Source organism: Leucoraja erinacea, chromosome 30 (genome assembly GCF_028641065.1).
Source record: "Leucoraja erinacea ecotype New England chromosome 30, Leri_hhj_1, whole genome shotgun sequence".
Classification (NCBI taxonomy): domain Eukaryota; kingdom Metazoa; phylum Chordata; class Chondrichthyes; order Rajiformes; family Rajidae; genus Leucoraja; species Leucoraja erinaceus.
The window spans coordinates 6,422,719-6,438,910 of NC_073406.1; the positions used below are offsets into that span (position 1 = coordinate 6,422,719).

The 16,192-nt window shown below is 40.4% G+C and overlaps 1 protein-coding gene across 6 annotated transcripts in view; it reads left to right on the forward strand.

The window, feature by feature from the left end:
* Positions 1-16,192, forward strand: part of zgc:154075 (uncharacterized protein LOC556929 homolog) — a 132,299-nt gene that overhangs the window by 46,375 nt on the left and 69,732 nt on the right. For all 6 annotated transcript variants that reach the window (XR_008725861.1, XM_055659296.1, XM_055659294.1 and 3 more), the window contains one exon: positions 13,437-13,493. Coding sequence is in view for 5 of the 6 variants with exons in the window: in XM_055659296.1 (XP_055515271.1) it covers positions 13,437-13,493 (57 nt within the window). In the remaining variant the exon portion in view is untranslated. The remainder of the gene's footprint in view (positions 1-13,436; positions 13,494-16,192) is intronic.

A 16,192-nucleotide genomic window follows, 5' to 3' on the forward strand; every position in this document is an offset into this window, starting at 1 on the left:
CTCATCTACTGTATCTGCTGTTCCAGGTGTCAACTTCTGTACTTCGGTGAGACCAAGCGCAGGCTTGGCAATCATCTCGCTGAACACCTCCGCTCAGTCCGCCTTAACCTACCTGATCTCCCGGTTGCTCACTACTTTAACTCCCCCTCCCATTCCCAATCTGACCTTTCTGTCCAGGGCTTCCTCCATTGTCAGAGTGAGGGCCAGTGCAAATTGGAGGAACAGCACCTCATATTTCACTTGGGTAGCTTACACCCCAGCGGTATGAACATTGACTTCTCTAACTTCAAATAGCCCTTGCTTTCCCACTCTCTCCACCCCCTCCCCCTTCCCAGTTTCTCCCACCAGTCTTACTGTCTCTAACTACATTCTATCTCTGTCCTGCCCACTCGCCTGACATTAGTCTGAAGAAGGGGTTTGACTCGAAACGTCACCCATTCCTTCTCTCCAGAGATGCTTCTTGTCCCACTGAGTTATTCCAGCATTTTGTGTCTTCCTTCGATTTAAACCAGCATCTGCAGTTCTTTCCTACCCATTACATTTCAGCCATCACTCCAGTCCAATGGATGTCTGATGGGGAATCAATGTTGTTGTCTTTACACCTGGCTCCTTACTCAACAAGTGCAGTTGTAGTAACTTGGTGCTTGACCATAATTCAGGACATAAAAGCCTATTTTGTGATTAAGCTGACTCATCCACCCCGATGATGCTTTCCTCCTCTACATATAACATTTAGCAGAACTTCAAACTGGAACCAATATAGGTACCTGGTGCTTTTCATAATGTATTCTTCCAATAAGAGTCATGTTCTACAAAATAATGCAGATATCTTAACATTTTGGCACGTCTCCGGGAAAGGCCACACCGATTCTCGATGTTATGCCACGTGGGAGGTGACATGGAAAAAGTTGCCACTCCGTGGAGGAGGCGACCAAAACGGTTTCCCCCCGAACGGAGTTACCCCCCCCCCCCCCCCCACCACCCCCCACACAAGACACACCGAGAAACATTATAAACATACATTAAAACACACAAAATAAAACAAAAAATATAGAAAAAACAAACATGCTGCTGATAGACTGCTGGCTTGCAGTGCCCCCACGACCTATAAATGTGTTTAAAAATAATTGGCAGCAGTAATACAGCTTTGCAAATTTACTTGTTCCTCTGCTGCTTCTATCCTTTGGAATCGCAGTAGAATAGGTTACAGTTTAGAAGGATATAATTTTGTCCACTGCATTCATAACACAATTTGTAAACATTCCTAGTGCTAATATTTTCTCCCAATATGACATGCTTCAAATATTTCTTATTTTCCATTGAAAAAATCTTTATTCCAAATGTTTACAATACTTTGAGAGATCCTTTTAGCCACTTTGCTCATATTGAGTACCTCAAGTTTGTCTCCATTACTGTAGTCAGTCACTCTGTGCAAAGACGTAATAAATCTTTAGGACCTTGATTATCGAACAGTACAGAACACAGAACTGTGCCAAACATGATGCCAAGATAAACTAATCTCATGTGCCTGCACAAGATCAATATCCCTCCATTCCTGCACATCAATGTGCCTATCTAAATCCCACTTAAAAACCACTGTCATATCTGCCTCCACCAACACCCATGACAGCATGTTCCAGGCACCCACCACTCTCTGTGTAGGGAAACAAACTTGCTCCTTGCCTTCTTTAAACTTTGCTCCTCTCACCTTAAACTAATGCCCTCCAGTCTTTGATATTTTCATCCTGGGGAAAAAAGTCCTGACCATCTATCCTATCTTTGCCTCTCATAATTTTATATTCTTCTATCAGGGCTTCCCTCAACTTCCAGCATTCCAGAGAAAACTATCCAAGTTTGTCCAACCTCTCCCTTGTAGCTAATACCCGCTATTCCAGGCAGCATTCTGGTAAACATCTTCTGCACTCTCGCCAAATACTCCACTACTTCCTGTAATGGGACGACCAGAACTGCACACAATAGTAATTTACAGTTGATGATTTGTGGTTGATAGATTTCAGGAAATCAGCATTTGAATCACACGGCCTCACTTCAGTGAGATTGGACTTTATTTACATCATTTAGGTTACTTGACATTGGACAGAATTGCAGAACTGCCTGTTTACACCCAGTATGAGTCATGAGCAGGCCAGGAGCTGCAGGGAGAACTCGGTCCAATTGGACCTTTGCCACCAATCCTAGTCTAAATATAATTGCGCCATGGCTAAGTGAAGCCAATTCACCAAGTCCTTAAACAATTTCTCTCCATTAAACTATCTGCATTTTGAAAGCCAACTGAGAAGTATATTTTTCCACTGTGAAATTACTGAATACTAATCAATAGAAAAATAGCAATAATGTAACACCTTTTGATAAGAACCAGAAGTTGGAGATAATTTGGCCCCTTGATCCCACTGCCATTCATTAACATCATGGCTGCTCTGGTCTTGGCAACTACACCACTTGCCAAGTCCCCCCCCCATATCGCCTGTCCCATATCCCCACGATTCTCATGTAGTTTAAAGGTTTGTTAATCTCCATTTTAAATATATTTAATAGTTCTGCTTCCACGGCAATTTGGGATATATTATTCCAAAAGTTCATGATTTTCTGCGAGGAACAGTTCTTCCCATCTCGGTCAGTTACCCTCTTATTCTAATACCTTGCCCTCATTCAAGATCTTCTCTCGTTGTCTATACTCCAATGAGTTAAGGCCTAAATGGCTTAGCTTTTCTTCATTCCTCTTCGCCCCAACAATCAAATCCAGTATTTCTGCTCTACTTCCAAAGAAAGTACATGTTTCCTTGAATGTGTAGACCAGGAATTCATGCAATATTCCGGGTACTGTTTCACTAGTGCCTAGTAATGTTGCTTTAAAATCTCTCTTATACACTATACCAGTGATTCCCAACCTGGGGCCATATGGGGCCATGGCAAATTTCAGGGGGAGGGGCACAGAAACAATTGGGGATTTAGGGGGCCACAGGTTCAATGAAGGGGGCCACTTTTTTCCGCTAATAATGTCAGGGTGGGGGGGCACAGAAAAATTAAAGAGCCCAAGGGGGCCATGAACTAAAAAAGTTGGGAACCACTGCTCTATACCTTTTGCAATAAAGACTGATGTTCAACTAGTCCTCTTAATTACTTTATCTGCATGCTAATGTTTTATTATTCATGTACTAGCACCCATGATACCAATGTACTTGCACTTTTTAAAGATAAACACAATTTTAATTATAATTTCTATTTTCATTCAGTGTAAACCTTCCATTTTACCATATTATATTTTATCTGCCAGCTTCTTGCCCACTTGTTTAACCTATCTGTGACCCTTTGCAGGCTCATTGTGACCTCCTCCCACTTGCTAACCTACTTAATTTTGAAACATTAGCCAATGTGGCAACATTACATTCTGTCCCTTCATCTGTTATCAAAATGGATTGTACATAGTTGAGGACCCAGCACTGGTCCATGTGGCACTCCGTAAATAATAATTATAAATCAGAAAATGAATCCATGTATCTCTGGGTCTCTGTTTTCTACTTACATCTCCGTTTTCTACCAGTTAGCTACTCCCTTGTAATCTTATATTGTGCAGAAACCTATTATGAGGGTTCTTTTCAAATATCTTTTGGAATCTAAATACATGGCATCTACAAATTCCTCTTAGATTCATAGAGTCATAGTGATACAGTGTAGAAACAGGCCCAACTTGCCCACACCGACCAACAATGTCCCAGCTACACTAGTCCCACTTGCCGGCGCTTGGTCCGTAACCCTCCAAACCTGTCCTATCCATGTACCTGTCTAACTGTTTCTTAAATGATGGGATAATCCCAGCCTCAACTACCTCCTCTGGCACCTCGTTCATGCACCCACCACCCTTTGTGTGAAAAAGTTATCCCTCGGATTCCTATTAAATCTTTTCCCCTTCACCTTGAACCTATGTCCTCTGATCCTCGATTCCCCTACTCTGGGCAAAAGACTGTGCATCTACCCTATCTATTCCTGTCATGATTTTGTATACCTCTATAAGATCTCCCCGCACCCTCTGTGCTCCATGGAATAGAGACCCAGCCTGCTCAACCTCTCCCTATAGCTCACACCCTCTAATCCTGGCAACATCCTCGTAAATCTTTTCTGAACCCTTTCAAGCTGAACAATATCTTTCCTATAGCATGATGCCCAGAACTGAGCACAATATTCTAAATCCGGTCTCACCAATGTCTTGTACATCTGCGTCATGACCTCCCATCTTCTATACTCAATACTCTGACTGATGAAGGTCGAAGTGCCAAAAGCCTTTTTGACCACCTTATCTACCCGCGACTCGACTTTCAAGGAACCATGCACCTGTACTCCTAGATCCCTCTGCTCTACAACACTACCCAGAAGCCTACCATTTATGGTGTAGGTCCTGCCCTTCGACATTCCAAAATGCAACACCTCACACTTCTCTGTATTAAATTCCATCATCCATTCCTCTGCCTACCTGGCCAATCGACCCAGATCCTGCTGCAATCGTTCACAACCATCTTCGCTATCTGCAAAACCACTCACTTTTGTATCATCAGCAAACATGCTAATCTTGCCCTCTACAGTATGTTCTCATCCAAATCATTGATGTAGATGACATACAGTAATGGGTCTAGCACCGAACCCTGAGGCACACCACTAGTCACAGGCATCCAGTCTGAGAAGCAACCTTCCACCATTACCCTCTGTCTGCTTCCTTCCATGGAGCCAATTTGCTATCCTTTCAGGTATCTCTCCTTGGATCCCATGTGATTCCAGAGCAACCTACAATGCGGAACCTTGTGGAACGCCTTACTGAAGTCCATGTACACAACATCTACAGCTCTGCCCTCATCAACCTTTTTGGTCACGTCTTCACAAAAATCAATATTATTTGTGAGACATGACCTCCCACGTACAAAACCATGCTGACTATCCCTAATCAGCCCTTGCCCATCCAAATGCCTGTATATCCTATCCCTCAGAATATCTTTTGGAAATCCAAATACACTGCATCTACAAATTCCTCTTTATTCACATTTCATGGCTTCAGAGCCTCCCAAAGCATTTGCCCCCTCTGAAATACATATGCTGTATAGCCACTGTTGTTCTCTAGGAGCAGGAGAAAAGGAGCACTAACCTTATGCAAAGCTAGCTCCTACAAACCAGCATGTAATACATAACTTGATTAACTTTGACTTAATAATGAGTGAAGAACTCACTTGCTTGTCCTCAAGTAATAAGAAATTTATTAAAAACGGGAATGAGTTCCAGTATCTACTCCATGAATGGCAAATTTGAAATTCCTCCAGATATTTGTACTTTATAATTCATTTAGATTTGAGATTGTGTTCACACGATTTACATTCTCATGAGGTTTGTTCTCAAGCTTTTGGGGTCCAAACTTCAATGCTTTTCATCAGCAGGCCTACCATCTATATTACATTTAATAATTTCTTGCTCTGGATTTGTTTATCAGGATGAGAGTGAATCACTACTAGTACTGCTCTCACAAACAGAATCTAGCGGGTAATTTTCAGATATTGAGCTGTTGATGAAGGTGTCAGTAACTGGCTCTACTTGTTAGGGATTTCACCCTCATGGACTGCTCCCTTGCCATTTCTCAGTCTGTAAATTCTGAAAAAAATCCGTGAATAAAAGGTTGTTAAAATTGTGTGTCTCACTCTTCCTCCCCCTCTCTCTCCCCATTTCCCAGACCAACATCTCTAGCACAAAGGACCCACAATATTAATTTACCTACGTTGAGCAGATCACGTAATTCAAATGCTTGACACAGGACTTCTGAAACAATAATAATTAAAATGGATTTACAGGGAGATTAAGAAAAAGATTCTAGGATGAGCTCAAACCTCCATGAAAGAAAAATGCGACATTGGAACTGAATCTTGGGAGTGTCTGGCATGTAACCACTCGAAGTTGAGAAGGAGCATTCGGGCAGGTCTTGAGAAGTTTAAGTCCATACAGTGCGAACATAGAAGCCCTTCAAGTCTCATATCTACCCTGCAAGGCCAATCTTTAAAAGAGTCCATGTTTCCTCCATTGGACTCATCAGTCACTTCAGTGCCCCACAAAAACAGGCCAGTCTCAATCCTGAGGACTGCCTCAGAAGGAGAAACTAATTACCATTAACAAGTAATGTATTCATTCTTTCTTAAATATATCCCAATTGTTACCTAAAAAAACTGACGGAGAGCTAAAAGAAATTATGTGTATGCACTTTACTCTTTTGCTGTAAAATGTCCATACTCATTTTATTAAAGGTATCAGTTATCACAATAATCTCTGTAGAGACACTAGCTGTATAAGCTTTAGATGCAGTTTTTTTTTTTCACAAGAATCACTTTGTGCTGAATGAACAAGTGAAAGACGTTTGACCGTAAACAGTACATACAGTATTAATTGTAGCACTCCCGCTGGATGTCCCAGTTAAGATCAGCTAACTGAGACCAGGGATTGCGGATGAACATAAGTGGCTTTCTCGTACGATGAGTAGTTTCCATACCCACTAAGTCAGAAGGAATACCAATAAAAGTAGATTTTATATTTTAGTCTAAACTAAAATTCAGATAGAGGGAGTTCACCTTGAGGACAAGTTGATACTTCAGATTTCCTGATGGAACAAGTCTCCTCAATAATTCATCAAACTGCTTTTTATAATTCAGAAACAAATTGGTCTGTATCCAAAGTGATCAGATTATTAGTCCAGTGTTTCTTTTTATCATTTTCATTCTTTTGAATGTATCTCTGTGCATTGAGTATTTGTTGACTGAACACAATGTAATAGCACAGAATAAGGTAGGGCATTTTGAAGCCTGCCACAGTATGAGCTGCTCTTTTTCAGACCGCTTTGAGAACAGTCAAGAAATAAATAAAACCCTACAGTGTGCGTAGAGGCTTGTTGCTGTTCATGATCATCCATCTGGTAAATGCAATCCTTGGCAGGAATTTGAATGAGATTATACAGTGGCTTTAAGTATGATGCCATAACTGGCAAAGGTTATATGAGTTTGTTTCAGATTTACAGGATACCTTATGGAATTACAGTCTTCTCACTCTGGGTACTACAACAAATCACACCTTTTGCAGCCAGTTTGTTTGCTGTCTATTCAATAAAATATTTATTTCTACCAATCGTACTCCTCCTCAATTTTATGTGAGGGTATTTCAAACATGCGTCAAGGCAAAACTACTTTCCATCATTGGACGTCGACAAAATTGCTGGAGAAACTCAGCGGGTGCGGCAGCATCTATGGAGCAAAGGAAATAGGCAACGTTTCGTGCCACTCCTACCACTTTATGTGAGGCTCACCATTCTATGGTTTCTTGAATTATCCTTATTTCTCTTTTTAAGCAAATAAACAACATTGGCTCTGGGACCTTGCTGGTGGTTAGAGAGGATACAAAGCTCTGTGTCGAGGCTCTAGCAATCCCCTCTCTTGCCTTTCTCGATAAACTGGGATAGATCCCATTAGGCCCTGGGGCTTATTCTCCGGGCTCAAATGGTAAAACATATTAGTATGCACAAAACTGATCCCACTATTCTCCATGTCCTTCTCCTTAGTGAATATCGTTGAAAAGTATTTGTTTAGTATCTCACTTACATCCTTTGGCTCCAAGCAGAAATTCCCTCTCCCGAGTTACCCTCTTGTTTTTAATACATATAGAAAAAGTCTTCGGATTCTTTTTTATTCTATTTGCAAGGACATTTCATGGCCCGTACTAGTCTTCCTAATTCCCTGCTTAAATTATTTCCTGCTTTCTTTATATTCAACAAAAGCCATGACTAATTTCAACTTCCTTGACTTTAAATATGCCTCCTCTTTTCATTTTGACCAAATTTACATCTTCACTCATCATCACGTTCCCTATCTTGCCAACCATGTCCCTTCTCCTTACTAGAATATGCTGGCCCTGACCTTTGATGTGAAAATCTTTGGGATATTTATGATAAGATTCTTTCCAAAGAATGTGCACTATTTTAAATTGTCAATCCCCATGGCATTTGGTTGTTCTCACACTCCAAAACCAAATCAAAAACTGCAGATGCTGGAAATCTGAAATGAAAGCAGAATGGTGGAAACATTCAGCAGCTTAAGCAGCTTCTGAGGAGAGACACAGTTTCAGTTTGATGTCTGCTCATCAGAAATACACTAGAAATAATTTGAAGAGTAGTGGGACGCATGGAGAGAACAAAGGGAATGTTTGTGATGACCAAGAAAGACGGAATGGCACATGTGGTACATGATACTGACTGGGTGGGGGAGTGAAGATTTTTCAATTCTGGATGGTCTCTCTGGAGGACATGTAAACAGAAGAAGGGGAATGCAAAAGGGAAGAAGTGAGCAAGAAAAATATAATGTATCAGTGAAAAACAACACTGGAAAACTAAAGTTCTCTCACACCTCCTGGTGGTGGACTCATGAGTAGCATGTCTGAAAGTCGCCCTCTGCTATTCATTTAGTGTAAGATGGAGCATAACATGGTGCTTTGGAAACAATGTCTCTAGGAAAGGGAGTGAAGAATACATCCATATTCCTGCTGCTTTGGTGAACACTCTATGGTCCATAAATTACTGTGAGGATTCCCATAGTATTTTATACTGGGGGGCCCACCACAGCACTAGCAAGTAAAATGATGGAATATGGTATGCTGTCACGCCTGATTTTTCATTTAAGGTGTATATATTTTTGCATTGGAAGTTATGTTGCTGTGTACAATATCTTATAAACAAGCACTTCAATGTTTAAAGTTAACCCAGCCTGGACATTGTCTAGTATGTTGGTTCCCATCTGCTCCTAACTGCTGAAGATACTGCAGCACAGGGCATGCTTCCACTGTCCTTAGCGGCTAACAAGTGAAAGTTACAAGGACTGGTACGAAGGTGAACAGCAACTAGCGTGATTGACGTTGAATAAAGGAGCTGTGAGATTCAATGGGTTTGTTGTAGATATCGGTGGATAACTTGTTACCTGAGATGGAGACAGATCAAGAAAGGGGAGAGAGGTGTCAGAAATGGTCCACATGAATTTGAGAGGAAGATGGAAATTTGCAGTGATTGATGAAATTGATGAGTTCTGCATGGGTGTAGAAGGCAGCACCAATGCAGTCATCACGTTGGCATTCTCTTGATGTTATGTCCAACATTTCTTTGTTACTTACTGCATGTGAAATAAATTAGGTTATCTTCATCTTGTTGCATATGCAAGTCTATCCAGATTAACATTGTATCACTAAGGTCCTATAAACGTTTAGAACTATCAATTAAATGTTTTTGATTTGTTCCATTTTCCGGCCAAAGCCTTTGGAGTTTTTTGCTTGAACTCTTTAACTTTGTGCTGAATTAAATGAAGTTGTGCTAATTTCATTCTACTATGCAGTGCTTCCTTGTGTTTGCATTAAATGTGAGGTTGTTGCAGTAATTAGATAAGGATAATTTATTTCCAAATTATGTAAAATATGCAACAGTTATCAGGAACTGAAACAGAAGAGAGCATAAAATGTACCACATATTGAACTGAGATAAAGGGTTACATGTTCTCAATGTAAACTTTAAACAGTGTTTTGGAATCACAGCAAATATTTTTGTATAATCTGTTTATATGTTTGATTATCAAACAACCTTGCTATTGGCTTCATACTGCAGAGAAATACTTGAAAATTATCTTGTGACACTGATCACATCCTCAGAATTTCCATGGGGAGTTAACAGAAAATTATTTATTGATAAAATACACTCACTTTTACTTGACAATTACCTAGCATGGCTTTCGCAAGTATATCTTGCAAGACCCCAAAATTATAATTGAGATTTTACAGGTAGGCAATCTTTTCTTTTGAAATGGTTTAAGCTAGAATACAGAAAAAATTAGTTTAATGAGAATTTTTAGGATACGTGGGTGGTGGTGCAGCAATTAATTTTTTTTATACGTAATACAGGGATCTGGACTATAAGCCCAAACATGGAAATATAAAATCCAACAAGACCACTGTGGAATTCAAGCTTAGTTAATAATATGGAATTCAAAGTGAAACAAATATTATTCTGATGACCATAACACTAGATTGTCGTAAAAACCAACTGGTTCACTCATGTCCTGGCCAGGTCTGGGCTGTGCAGGAACTGCAGATGCTTGTTTGCACTGAAGATAGACACAGCATGCTGGAGTAACTCAGTGGGACAGGCAGCATTTCTGGCGAGAAGGAATGGGTAACATTTGGGCTCTGAAGAAGGGTCTTGACCCAAAACGTCACCCATTGCTTCACTCCAGAGATGCTGCCTGTCCCTCTGAGTTACTCCAGCATTTCAAGTCTTGTCGGTAGTGGACCTGGAGTCATATAATATGGTTGACTCTTGAATGCCCTCTAAATTTGTCTTGCAGGCTGATTAATTGTATCACAAGGGTCACATTGAAATAATGAAAGAATAAAACCAGATCTGGACATCAAATTCAAACATTGTAAAATTGCTTGGCTCGGTAGACACAAAGTTCTCCTCATATGGGGACGTTTCTTGAAATTGGGAGGGCTGTTTCACAGACTAGCCAACAGCGAATGTGATTGGCATCACAATATTATACATGGCACCATGCCAGACGTCTTCCTAAGAACATCCTGTACCACTGTTCGACAGAGCCATCAGAAGGGCAGCACAGCTGACTAGCTCAGGGAGTCCTCAGCATTGACTCCAGACCACATGAAGACTGGGATCAATTCAAACATGGGCATAGAAAGCAACTCCAAGTGTTCACGATTGGCTAATTATTTTTTGCTCCTTGTATTGATCAACACTTGAACGAAGACCAAAGGTAGCAAATGCACAGCTCATGCTCTGGATGGGAGTCTGCAGAATTCCTCCATCTGGAGTATAAAGGCAGATAAGGGTACACTAAAGTCCTCTCATTCTGGCATGCAGATGGGGTGGGATGTGGGGGGGGGCAACTTCATCCAAACTCTGGATGGATGAACTGTACCAATTACATTACACTGTGGCTGCAAAAGCAGGTTGAAGGCTGTGTGTTCTGTAGTACTGAAATCCCAGATACTTTACCAATATACATTTCAAGAGTATGATGGAATGTTCTCAACTTGCCTGGATCCACTGTCCTGAAAATGCCGTACTGCGTTCTAGATAAAATTTGATTGGTACCGCAACAACCACCCTAAACGTTCATTCCATCCACCAGTGACTACAGCGTGTCCAATCTGGAAAATACCATACAGTTACTTGCCTGGGCTACCTCACTAGCACTTACTAAGCATGTAGCATCTAAAGTCAAGTAGGTCAAGAGCTCAGTTACCTACAAACTCAGTATCTATGTTTCCTTCCAATATACACACCATCCTGACTTGGAAATATATCACTGTCTCTTCATCATAATTGGAGCTAAATCCTGAACTCCCCACCAAGAAAAGTATTGCGAGAATTCCTTTGTGAAAAGAACTGCAGCATTTTGAAGAAGGTGGCTCACCAACACTTCTCGAGGGCAACCATTGACTTTGCGAGCGACATCCAGATCCACAAAAATGAATAATTAAAACAAAAGACTTGGAGTAAGATGGAGTTTGGTTTAATAAGTGAAATCTTAGAAGATGCAGAAATCCCGTGATGCACAATGGAAAGAAATGCATTATTTACAGACTTTTGAAGATGTTGAGTCCGTACCTGGATAAAATATTTTCAAAATACGTGGGATGTGTTCCTGTGTTAAAAGTATTATGTAAATTACATTTTTTATCAAGATGAGGAACCAACCCTGCAACTTTCCTAGTCTGAGTGGCTACTCATGCTTGGGCACTAGATTTTCACTCTAAACTATCAAATGGGCTTTACTCAATTTAACTAAAAGACAGGAGAAATTTAATGAAACCCAAAAAATAGATGTGTTGAACTCATTTTGCACAATCCTATATGTAGGTTGGATCATTAATATTTAAATAGCTATTAAAATGTTTTTATTGTCATATATTAATAACATTCTTGCAAGGGGTAAACATGAGAAGTAACATGGACTGAGCAACAAAATAGCTAGAACAGCTAATCTCAGTCAGCCTTGATCATAGTTTGAGACGGCCAATCAGTCCAATCAATCTGTCATCAAAACTAGGCTGGCAAAAGATTTCACAGACCTTTGTTTACTACCTTACGACTCCCAAGTTCCTGAAGCTATGGTGTGTATTCTATATGTTGATGCTGGAATCTTGGACCTGGGCTATCTTGCTCTTCACGGTGCTGTTCCTGGGTTTACCAAGCTGGGGTACAAGGCAAACTCAGAGAGTACGTTTCAGGTTGGGACCCTGCTTCAAACTGATTATCCATTCCCTTCACAGATGTTGCCAGGCCTGCTGAGTTCCGACAGCACTTTGTGTTTTGCTCAAGATTTCAGCACCTGCAGTTTGCACCTACACCTTACTTTTGGGAATCTGCACCAGCACTCCCAAGCTCCTTTGCACCTCCAATTTCATAAATCCTCTCCCCATTTAGAAAATCGTCTACACCTTTATTCCTACTAACACATAAATGCACACTTTGCCACACGCTGTATTCCATCTGCCATTTCTTTGCCCACTCTCCCAACCTGTCCAAGTCCTTCTACTCCGTTTCCTCTGGACTACTTGGCCGTACACCTATATTCACATCGTCTGCAAACCTGGCCACAAAGCCATCAATTCCATTTTTCATGTGAACCCTTGTATCAAAACAACAGATTGCAATCTGGTTGGTCTTCCTTACCACAATATACTTGCTTTTTGGGAACATTCATTTCACCTTTTGTGGAAAGTCCCTTTGCAGTTATTTTCATAATCTGTTGGTGTTGTAAGTGAAGTGTTATGTATTTTGACAGTGCAAGTACTTTTAATTAATTTGATTGTTTACATTTCTCTTCTTGATATTTGTGGTTATGAAGAGTTAAAAATAATGCACAAGAGATTTAAATTACAAATAATAATTTCATTTTGAGCAAATCAGCAAAATAAAATGTAATGGCGGACAGAAAGCCCCGAAGGTTGCTGTTCGTGTTTCAGTTCTCTGTGTGCTAAACCAGGCTATTTCCTGTGAAAGCCCAGTGCACATTTGAGTGACAAGATTATTTCTGGGTAGTCTGTTCAGTGTCTGAATTCTTAACTCTGCCCACAGAACCGCCCTCTTGCTTTTTACAGTGGAATTTTCCATCATGTTCACAACACAGCAAATAAAGAGAGAAAGAAGGTGGAGATCTGACTTGGATGTCAACACTGATGTGGAGGGGATTCATGAGCTGTCGTGTAGGGGCTTGCATACGTTTTACAGTCGAATTTGCATGCTGAGGTTTGATAGGATGTCGGTGCAAGTGATAGCAGTGGAAACGTGGTTGCTGATTGCAAGATGCAAATCCACCGAATGATGTCATGGTTTATTTGTGCAGGAGCTGCTGAGCCAGGGAGTGATAGGAGAAGTGGTCCACATCCAACATCTGGAACCTGTGAGTATTACTTGGTTCTTCATGAAAGGCTTTTATTTCCTTCATCAATTAAAGGGACAGCAAGTCTTACTGAATTTAGAAGCTGCTGACGTTATTTCTTAAACGGAAATCTAAAAGCATAACATGTGTCAAACTAATTAACTTTAAAGCAGTACTACAGTGAGAATGCATTAAAAAAAACTTTCCTGCCAGATACCAGAATTTTAATTGGTCTGAAAAGTCTTAAAAACCCCCCACCTCTTTCTTTTATCTTTAAACATTTCCGTGATTTTTCTTTTCTGCCAGCTGCAATGTGCTTCTCCTGTACTTTTCACCCTACAATAACTTTTGTTTTGTGGCATTACTCTGTCTGCAGCACTGTGCTTGGAGATGGTGGCTAGAGCTGGACAGCATAAATGTAGTAGTTGTGTGGCTGCACCTGAACAATTGGCTGCTAGTTATTTTGCCATGAGTAGTTGAAAAGTGGGAAAAAACTGGTTGCAAACAACAGTAGGATTGATATCTTTGTTAGAAGAAATGTGTGTACAACGGTGACACAAATATTTTCAATGTATCCTACCCCCTAGTTAAAATAATTCCTGTTTTTTTAAATTTATATTTTCTTTAAGATATGGTCCAAATGGTTTTGAAAGAGATTTGTTTCAATAAGCATCAGTATTGGTTGGATGTTTTTTTTTGTGATTCTGAATACTGTACTTATTGTTATTCTACAATAGTATTACTTACAGTTGTTTGCAACAGGTTCTTTTCTACTGGGAAATAATAAAATTTCTATTCCACTCCACTAATTTATCTAAAAGAAAAAGTAGAATTTGAAAAGTGCACTTGAAGTTAATTAGGCTTATCACATCTGGGTTGGCATTGGGATGTATCTGCATGGATTTCCGTGTTCCTAAATGAGCTTCAGTGTTCCTTCCTGGTGTATGTGTTTGCTGTGATCTACACTGTGCTCCTGACACTCAAGGTATGTTTGAGCAGTGTCTCAATATTAATTACACAGCGTTTACAGTGGAAGAAAAGTAGCACCTGACCGTTCTCAAAGTAAAATTGTTCTATTTCCACAAAAAATTAAATTCTTCATCAGGCTGTCCACACCAGAACAATACCTTCATAAGAGTATTTCCATTTTAATTTCAAAGTACACAATTATATTGATCTTTCTGAAATCAAATAGCTGAATAATTCGTTCATGAACAGATTTATGCAGAGGTACTTTAGCTGATTGTGTGTAAATAAATAAAGACATATAATAAAACTTGCTTCATGTGTGGTCTTCTTGATTTTGAACAATTTGCAAAACCCTAATCACAAATGTACACTCAATAATTAGACATCCGAGCTAAGAATATTGCATTCAGAGTTCTATTGAAGTTATGTAGTATCCTGATGAGACTCCACCTGGCTTATTTAATTGTGTACAGATTTGCTCCCTAAAGAAGGATATACTTGCAAAAATGGGAGTGTAACAAAGATTCACCAGATTGATCCCTGAGAAGGAGCCTCTGGCATTCAAAAAAAAAAGAGACGTGATCTCATTGAACAATACAAAATAGAAAGGATAGAATCAGGGATGTTGTTTCCATTGCTGGGGTATGCAGAAACAGGATAACTGTTTGTCATGTGTAAGAAGGAACTGCAGATGCAGGTTTACACTGAAAATAGTCACAAAATGTTCCCTATGCAACTCCCTAAATAACTCATCACTTCCCACACAAACTACCCCCATCCCCAGGTCATTTTCCCCAGCAACCACGGGAGATGCTATATTTGTCCCTATACCTCCTCCCTCTACCCCGTTCAAGGACCCCGACAGTCCTAATCAAGTGAGGCAGAGGTTCACTTGAACCTCCTCCAACCTCATCTACTGTATATGCTGTTCCAGGTGTGGAATTCTATACATCGCCGAGACTAAGCGCAGGCCCGGAGATTGTTTCACTGAACACCTCCGCTCAGCCCACGTAGGCCTCCATAATCTCCCAGTAGCTAAACACTTTAACTCCCCCTCTCATTCCCATACTGAGCCTCATCCACTGTCAGAGTGAGGCCCAGCACAAACAGCAGCTCGTATTTCGCTTTGGCAGCTTACAACCCAGCAGTATGAATATTGATTTATCCAAATTTAAGTAACCCTTGCTTTCCCTCTCCATCCCTACCCCACCCTGGTACCCCAACTAGTTTCACTGTCTTTCTGATTAATTTTTACTGATTGTGTATGCCTCCTTGTCACCTTCCCCTCGGCTAACAATGAACCATTCTACATATCCTTATCACCATCTGCTTTGATCTGTTGTTTTCACACCTTACCTTTCCATATTTCTAGACCCCTGACTCGCAGCCTGAAGAAGGGTCTCGACTTGATGCATGACCCATTGCTTCATTCCTGAGATGCGGCCTGTCCCATTGAGTTACTCCAGCACTTTGTCTATATCTAACAGTCTGTCACTTCGGATTGAAGTGATGATAGTGACTCTTTGGAATTTTTTTATCCTAGATAGCTGTGGATGATCTGCTGCTGAATATTTTCAATAAAGGCTAACAACCTTTTGGATATTAAGAGAATCAAGGAATATGGAATTAGTGTAGGAAAGTGGCACTGAGCTAGAAGATTGGCCACAACCTTGATGAATGGCAGACAAACCTGCAGAGGTGAATGGCCCACTTCTGCTTCTATTTTCTCGTAGTGTCTTTCTGGTCGCTGC